The sequence below is a fragment of the Brassica napus genome, chromosome A3, assembly GCF_020379485.1.
Source record: "Brassica napus cultivar Da-Ae chromosome A3, Da-Ae, whole genome shotgun sequence".
In the NCBI taxonomy this organism is placed as follows: Eukaryota; Viridiplantae; Streptophyta; class Magnoliopsida; order Brassicales; family Brassicaceae; genus Brassica; species Brassica napus.
Window position 1 is genome coordinate 25,301,461 of NC_063436.1, and position 8,824 is coordinate 25,310,284.

Here is an 8,824-nt window from a genome sequence, read left to right on the forward strand (position 1 = left end):
GTGCCTTAGTAGAAGGACGGGCCTGTGTTTGCTTGTTCAAATAGTGGTGTGTTAATAAATTTCTTTTGAAAATATCAAAGTAATTAGTTCCTCTGCCAGAAAAGAAGGTGTTCTGCATTCAGAAATGGAACTCGAGTGTATTATGTGTGTATATATTATATACCATATACAGGTTTTCATCGAATATAGGTGTTATTGTCTCATCACCCGAATTTAAACTTGTATAATACTATATACGTACCACTGAGAAAAACTAATATATATACTTTTGTGAACTTCCATATATGCATTAATGCATATATACATAATACTTTTCAGCAGCAAAGAAGTCATATTATTTGTTCCAGCTAATCCACCAGATTTTAAATTAAAATACTGTATAATCCAATAATAAGTCTGTGTAATCCGAATTTTCGGTGCATAACCAAAAATTAATTAACCAAATCATTAATCCAAATATCTCAGCTAAAATCATCATCTGTACTCCACAAGCATGCATAGTGGCTTCCCCTTGAGTCTCTGCCTTCCCTGCAAAGTATTAATTTCCCACCTCGAAAGAATTAAATGTCACACCAGTATAAAAGATCTCAAATTTATTATTTCGAATATTATGTATTAAATTTCACGACAGCAAACCTTTAATTCGGGTAACTCGATCACGCATGCACATTCCACAACTTCTGCCCCAACCCTCTCTGACACGGTCAAGAAAATTCTATCAATCGGTTAGGTTTGAAATTACTAAATTGCTTTTTTTAATAAAGCATAGTGACTTTACCGAGCAAGTTAATGGCAGCACAGAGAGTACCACCGGTCGCAATTAGATCATCAACTACCAAAGCTCGGTCTCCAGCCTCAACGGCTCCTACGTGCATCTCTAGCCGGTCATTCCCGTACTCCAACTCGTATTCTTCAAATATCGTTTCACCTATTTACATTTTACGCCGTGTAACCATAAACTATTTGTTATAAATTTTAAAATTGCCTGAAACAAATTCTATGATTAGTTTTAGAAATTAAAGAACCTGGCAATTTCTTGGGTTTACGGAGAGGAACGAACTTTGCTCCGATGGCTAACGCTATTGGTGGACCGAACAGGAAACCACGAGCCTCTATTCCTAAAATGACAACAAAGTGGTTTTATGGATATGTCATTTAGCAAAAAAGGTCTACTTAAGTTGCATAAATATTTCAATTACGTCTTATCAATCTTGTATGCAAACACAATTATATGTGTTGTTATTATGATGTCATAGGAGTCTTATTAATAAAATTGGTATAGAAGAAAAAGCGAAAGAATGACAATCTGTCCCAACAACAAACCCAATAGACAGATTCCATAGCACTAACGCGAAAGATACGGTCGAATGTTACAAGTAGTGAAGCTATCTATATCCCAACAACAAACCCAATAAGATTTTTTATCTTATTATATACACTTGACATATTTAACAAGAAAAATGATTGAATATTATTCAACTATATTTTGTTAGTGTCATGTCTCATTAGACATGTGCTATGCACATATAAGCACATCCTTTAACACGGTTTTTATGAAAATATTGAAATAGAAATAATGGAAATGTTGAAACATTACATATTTATTGAGTTTTCATGGTTTTCCACCTGATAGATTTTGGTATATATATCAAATGATTATTGTAATCGTTTTCGTTTTAGATCTGTATAGACAAAATTTTATTGATTACAGAAGGCAACTGAAAAAAATATACAGATTTAAAAAGTAAAAGGAAATGATGTACTTCATCATACTTCACATCCACTAAACAGTAATAATATAATCTTTTGTACTTCACTACACAGAAGAAGAGAGACATAAAGAAAAAGAGAGAATGAAAGAATTGGCCAAAACAATGATGATGGAAAAAGAAAGAAAACCCAAATCAAGTTCTTTTGGGGCCAACTCTTTTAAAAAGGTTACATCCATCACTCAACTACCCATCTATCCAAACAATACCCACCACACACACAAACACTTGCACTTTTTCACACAGGCAAGATCAACAATTATAAGCTTTAAAGAAAGTAGAAGAGTTTATAACATTTCAACCAAAAAAAAAGTAGAAGAGTATATGGGATAAACAAACTTTTTTATTTTATGATTTAGGAGGAAGAATGAACCAGGCAATCAATCTCATCCCATCACTCAGTCACCCATAAAGATTAGATTTCAGAGATAGAGAGTCTTGTCTCAACTAAAAGTCTGATCAAAGCAACGATATTAACGAGATATTTGATTATTTGCATTTGCACTTGAAAAAAAAAGGAATCTTTTTACAACTGTGCATGTATATGTACGTGAGTAAAAATGCAAACGTTAAATTAGTACGAACGGTATATTGTCTCTTTCCATATGTATCTGACTTTCGAATTTTTATAGTATATTATATTTTTTTTTTTATGATGTCAAAAAGGGTATGTAATATTCTTTGTATAAAACAATATAATTTGAATAAATGCAAACACAACCACATGCAAGAACAAGAACAACAGTTTTTAATCAAACGACTAGTTTAGCACTATAAGTAATTAGAACAACCACTTCAAATAACTAACTTCGAGCTACCTAATTTAGATGTATATCAAACAAGTACGTTCCATCAAATTACAATGGAAAGAAACCTGTAGACCGGAAACTATATGTTAAAGATTCCATTAATCACCATTTGACTCCAAAAATTTCACTAATTACCACGAATAAAATAACTATTTACTGTTTAAAGAAACGCTAAAGTAGACTGGATTTTTCTGTAATGGATTTCTTATATACGTCACTTAAATCATGACCTACCTACCTTTTCCCCGGAAAATCTTGAAAACAATAAAAAATTCGAGTTCACTCAATTAGGTCGAATCTTGTAAACAGTAAATCCATCGAAAAATTACACTACATCCAATGTTTACAACATTAATAAAAAATCATGAATTATAAATTAGAGATAATACCTGCAACCACTGAGATGTTCTTGTCTCTGTATCTCTCAACAAACAGATCAATTGTATCTTTGAAGGCTTTCGGATCCAACAACACTGTTGTTATGTCTTGAAACATTATTCCTGCAATTTTCTTCCTTTTTTTTATTACCCTTCATATTCGTTTTTACTCATATTCGTTTTTACTCATACATATGTAACAATTCTTGGGTTTTTTATTGGTTTCTCAAGTTAATACTTCATGCGAAACAAAAACAGATTCAACAATAACACTGTTCTTGGACAGTCCAAAATATTATTCTAAGTCAAATATTATATTGTCGGCAAGCAAAGATTTTAGAGAATTCAGACGAAGAAACCTGCATTTTCTCGGTAAAAAACAACCAAGAAACAAGTTTCTTTTTTGACTAAAACCCAAGAAAACTAGTTTTCTACCAGACGAATCAGAGCATGTAACGAACAAACAAAAACAGAGCACTTCCATAAACAAAACAAAAAATACAGAAGAAGAAGTTACCTTTCTTGGGAAAATCTGGAACGACACGGATCTTAGTTTTGATTCCGTTGATACGAGGATCCTCTTCTTGCTTGTTTCCCGACATTGTCAACGAAGAACAGAAGATAAAGAAATCCGCTGTTTTTCTTTCGCTCTCTCTCTTGTTCAAAGATTTTGGGAGAGAGAAAGAGAAAAGTGAAGCACTCGTTAGACACTTATCAGTATTTATATCTATTAAACATTTTACTCAAATTCTGTGTGCTTATATAGAGTGTGCTTAAAATGTGTTTAAATCTCTGTGTACAACTGTAAAGCCAATGAGATAAGGAAAAAATCACTATAACTATTTTTTAAAAAAAGGAAAAAATCACTAAAACTATTTAAACTTGTCTTTTCGGATTTTCTTATAAAACATGTATATTTCAAATAAGCTGGTCTAAATATGTTTTATTACACTAAAAGCAATTACATATGTTTCATAATTAAAAATTAAGAATTTATATGATATCTATAAACCAGGTTATGACTGAAACTGTAGTACTTAAGATTTTTCTTTGGTATGTGTTTAGACAATATGTAGTCTATAATTTTTATTATTTACACATGCCTGTCAGTTTACTTATATTGAAATTTATAACCTAAAAGAGATTTTAAAATGGTTTGTGCTGTGTTAAAATGATAAATTCTGTGTTAAATGGGACAGATGTTTTAAGTTTTTCTTATTCTATTGTTAATAGAATAATGATTTAAAATTATACTTTAAATTTTAATGTTAGTAGGACAATTGAGTTTTTAACTTTTGTCATGTTAAGATGTTTTGGTAGATTTTCTTAGTTAATTTTTAATGAAATTACATAATATGTTTAAAAAGCTCATAACAACTTTCACAGTAAAACAAAAATAATATAAAAATTTACTATATTTTTAAATCCTTCCAGTTCTTTTTAAATATTAGATTGAATATATTCTCCGCAAATAATTTGACAAAATAATAGAAATATTTAACTGAATAGAATTGAATTTTAAAATATGATAAATATTATTCCTATATATGAATTCTAGTAATTAACACAGGATAGTTTAAAAATACAATAGTAATTAGTGATTTAGAATTTAAAAATAGCCATCTCCAATGGGACTGCAAAACACTATTTTAGTGTGATTTTTGCACCAAATTCTCTCCAATGAAACTGCAAAAATCACACTATTTTAGTGTAACACTAAAATTTGACACCAAATTTGGTGTGATACTATTCACCACATTAAAACACTATCCATCTCACTAAAATACTATTCACTTATTTTATTACTAAAACATTCAATTAAATAAATGATAAATAAAAAACTTAATACATATAATATTATAAAATAGTTTTAGTGTGAAATTTAGTGTTATGGTTGGAGAAGACCTTGGTTTTAGTGTTGAAATTACATTAAAATAGTATGTTTTTTACACTAAAATAGAGTTAATGGTTGGAGATGCCTGAAAGTGCATCTTAAGTATTCTTTTTTTTGGTGCAACGAATAAAAAATTCTTAAACTTTTGTTTTAAACAGTGTTATTTATGACTAGTACAAGACATATCTATGTCTCATTAATAGAAATGATCGAAGCGTTTTGAACGTGTCGTCCAAACATTCGTCTGCCTTGATTGTCTTTATTTGGTTTAGCCCCAACAATACTCATGCTCATTAAAGTAAATACAAAAAGCTTAGAAGGCAAAGTCGCCCTCCGTCGTTAAATTATCTCATAGGTATAGAGAGACAAATGGTCTGTTTCGTTATCTTATCTTCTTGATTAGAAATTTCGAATAATCAAACTCCTTTATCTTTATTTGTTATTTTTCAGTTTTCCATACAAATCATTAGAAAAAAACGGTGGTTAGAGTTTCTCCAATTATATTTATTCAAATGGAAATAAATATACCTTTCTTTGCAAGTTGAGATTATAGAAGTAAATTTCAATACAATATACAATACCTAGAAAATTGAAACATATATTTGATTTTTTTTACTGAACGATTAATTTTCTGCATGCCATGACTAGTCATATGCAATGAAATCATCAATGCTCTTTCATCTTTCTGTATAATACTGATTTCTAAAAACATATAGAGATAAGAAAATTTCTATCGATTTTGTTTTATATTAAAACGTAGCTAAGAAATTTAAAGAATATTCAAAATAGTTATGAAAAATATATCGACTAAAATAAATAATATCATTATGTACTAATTACTATTTTGATTTGGATATGTATGTTTCTTTTAAAGACGTGCTCGAACGTTCAACTAAAAATGACATGTTTTAAGATGTTAGGTTCAAAATTTTCAGACTAGCTTATTATGATTTAACTTTAAAAAGACGGATTTGTGTAACATACATTATATTCTCAAGAATCCGTAACATATATGTTATATATGACAGAAAGATACGCTTTTCCCAAAAGTAAAATGCACCATGAATTTGTTATTCACTATTGAAATGTGAATTCATTGTTTTCAAAAATCATACAATATGGCCAGACAGGAAATCTTAACAAATATCATCAACTAGTTCGAGCAAAAGATCCTTCAGATCCTGGAGATTTTGTTTTGGATCAAAGATCCTTCAGATTTAATCTGCCTAACTCTCGTACCTAAACACACTTTACTGCACACACTCCAAGTGGGATTTTAGAGTGGCAAATCCATAGTTACAGATTTTTTATTTGAGACATTTTTTTTCTCTCGGTAAATTAAAATATTCCTAGACTCATGTATAAAACAAATAAAAATGAAAGGAAACGTTATTTTTCTCTTTCTTTCTAATCTTAGATTTTATTTTATCTATTTTAATATTTGTTTGAAGCTTTTAATCAGGCCTGTCCAATGTCCATGGTCTAGAATAAAGATAAAAAAGGTCACCACCTTTTGAATTCTGATAGGCCACTCCTTCAATTCAAATTTGCATATTAACAATATTACCCCCCTGCCAGTCTTTTCGTTGTTATTCTGTCGATCTCGTCCATTATTGCACTAAATCTGGCGAACCATGCTCAGAATCTAACTTGGGACAAAGATGTCCAATGGCGTGATTCGTCTACTTTAATGACATTTTCTGAACCTCGAATCCCATTGAGATTGTCAACAGTTTGATGAAAAAATCATATATTATCGGTAGCAATAACAATATTGTTGCCTCAAAAGTAGGCGAATCTCTTTTATTCCGTGTTCTGGATGATTTCTAGATTTCATATGACCAGTTTTGGTAAGCATATTGTGAGTCCACTTTTACTTTTATACGAAAATAGTATATTTGTTGTTTTTACTATTATTCTATCTTGTAATATATATACATACTTCACGTGAAAGGAAAAAAAAATTAAAATTTCAATCTAACTGTTATTATTTAATTAGATTTATACTCACGTTAAGTTTGCATTAATAATTTAATTTAGTTTTTTGTAATAGTTTTTAAATGAAAAATATTATTAAACTACACAAACTTTAGCTTAATGGTTGTATTTTTATAAGAATTTTTTTTCTAACTATTTACTTCTAAATTTATACCTTTAGAATAACTAACTACTTCTTAAATATTTATTTTTGTATTATAAAAGTATAAATTTCTAGTACAATATAAGTAAAATTTCTCATTTACTTTCAGTTTGACAAAGAGTATAGATCACAAAGTTAGAAATCCATTCGTTGTGAAGACTATTAAAATAATTTTCTAAAATCAATTTGTAAACCAATATTTTATAAAATTGTGAAACTAACACTTTTCTTGAGCAAGAAAATAATTTACATTCTATTGGTAGACGAAGATCATATTAGTATTCTGAATTTTGCTTGCATAATTGTTACGGAGAATGAAAAAAATATTTCTCTTATTAAAATTTTGAAGAATTTTTAGTTTCTACCAAAAAGAATTAAAAGAAAATTTAGGAATGAGGTTGTAGAATACGTAACTGGATTAGTATTTTTTGGAATGGAATTGTTTGAAATAGTTTATTCCGGGAGATTCCAAAAAAAAGTACCATTTGCACGGAATTAAAAACAGTTTTCATTCCATTAATTCCTGTAGAATAATTGGAACCAAAAAGAATATAGAGTGCAACTGGATTACAATATTTTGGAATGAAATGATGTAGAATAGTGGATTTCATTAATTCCAAAAAAAAATTTACCATTTGATATGAATGGAATGGAATGGTTATTCCACCAATTCCAAAAATATTTTGATAAAATACAAAGAAAAGTATTTCATAACAAAATTGTTCATGAATGAATGAAATGTATTTCATTCCATTTTTTGATGTATTACATTTTTATCATTCCATTTATTTTAATTCCATTAATTGCAAATCAGTTTACCAGTTACAGTCAACGTATCGATTAATTAAAAAGAGACAAAAGAAACTAACCCAAAAGTTTCTTACTAGAAAGTGGTATAATAATAGTACAGTCTCTGGATGGTAACTGCGATTTGAGTAGTCCAGAAAAAGCGATTTAACTGCGGTGCAGAGCGGGATGGTTTGTAACATTCGAAGCCTAACTAAATTGTGGAGTGTACTATAATCGGTCGAATCAATTAGACGATCTCATAATTTTTTGTGGACGACTGTTAGCTGTGCGGCATTTTTTTTTTTTTCCGTCAATACGTTTTTTAATATTAATGGATATGGGTCAAGCCCAGAAAACTACAATAAAAGCCCAGAAATAAAAATCAAACACGATAACCAAATGGGCCCAAAAACCACCAGCCCAACTTGAGAAACCCTAATCTCCAAACCGGCGAGAGAGCAGCCGACTGTTAGCTGTGCGGCATTATCCATTAGTCTTCCCACTAACCTTTTTTTTATTTCTATCCTTTTCACATTTTGTTTTCATTATATTTTCTTGCTATATTATTATTCTTTCCAATTTTTGCCATATGGTTTATTTAGTTGAACGAAACAACAAACTAATTACTGGTTTAAATTGAGTATTGGCCGGATTCAGATTGCGGTTATGGTTAAACGTTTGTCTAGAGCATATATTGGAGGTCCAAATAGGTAAATGGGTTTACTGTACTGGCTTCAGCCGTTCAGCGTTAATTATCTAAAATAACAACTTTTGCTTTAATTGTCTAAATCTCTCCCTGACGACGTTGTCGAGAAAGGTCTTTACCCGCGCGTGGAAAGTACCTCTGTCTGAAGACTTGCTTTCGACCATCAGTACGTTCGGTGTCTAATTCAAATTGTCGCCCCTTTTAGCAATAACCTTTAGATAAAAGCGGGATCTGACAGATTACACACCGGGTTCTTCCCCCGACCGTGTCGGAGGGACCGTCGCCACCGTGAAGACCACCGGAAAAGCTCTTCCCGACTCAGCAATGGACCTGAAAACTC

At 30.3% G+C, this 8,824-nt stretch overlaps 1 protein-coding gene across 1 annotated transcript; it reads right to left on the minus strand.

Annotated features, from left to right (window-relative positions):
• Nucleotides 1-311: 311 nt before the first annotated feature.
• LOC106440441 (adenine phosphoribosyltransferase 3) lies at nucleotides 312-3,729 on the minus strand. Its single transcript, XM_048762647.1, has 6 exons — nucleotides 3,473-3,729; nucleotides 2,968-3,078; nucleotides 1,026-1,118; nucleotides 779-928; nucleotides 637-695; nucleotides 312-528 (listed from the first exon to the last, which is right to left on the minus strand). Exons 1-6 carry the CDS (start codon nucleotides 3,555-3,557, stop codon nucleotides 475-477), a joined length of 552 nt encoding a protein of 183 aa, XP_048618604.1. The 5' UTR covers nucleotides 3,558-3,729; the 3' UTR covers nucleotides 312-474.
• Nucleotides 3,730-8,824: the final 5,095 nt, after the last annotated feature.

Coding starts and splice junctions, on each gene's coding strand:
- LOC106440441 (XM_048762647.1), bottom strand. CDS start 3,557: ATGTCGGGAAACAAGCAAGAAGAGGATCCTCGTATCAACGGAATCAAA. Junction 929..1,025: donor TAAACCCAAGAAATTGCCAG/GTTCTTTAATTT, acceptor AAATGTAAATAG/GTGAAACGATATTTGAAGAA. Junction 529..636: donor TCGAGTTACCCGAATTAAAG/GTTTGCTGTCGT, acceptor AATACTTTGCAG/GGAAGGCAGAGACTCAAGGG.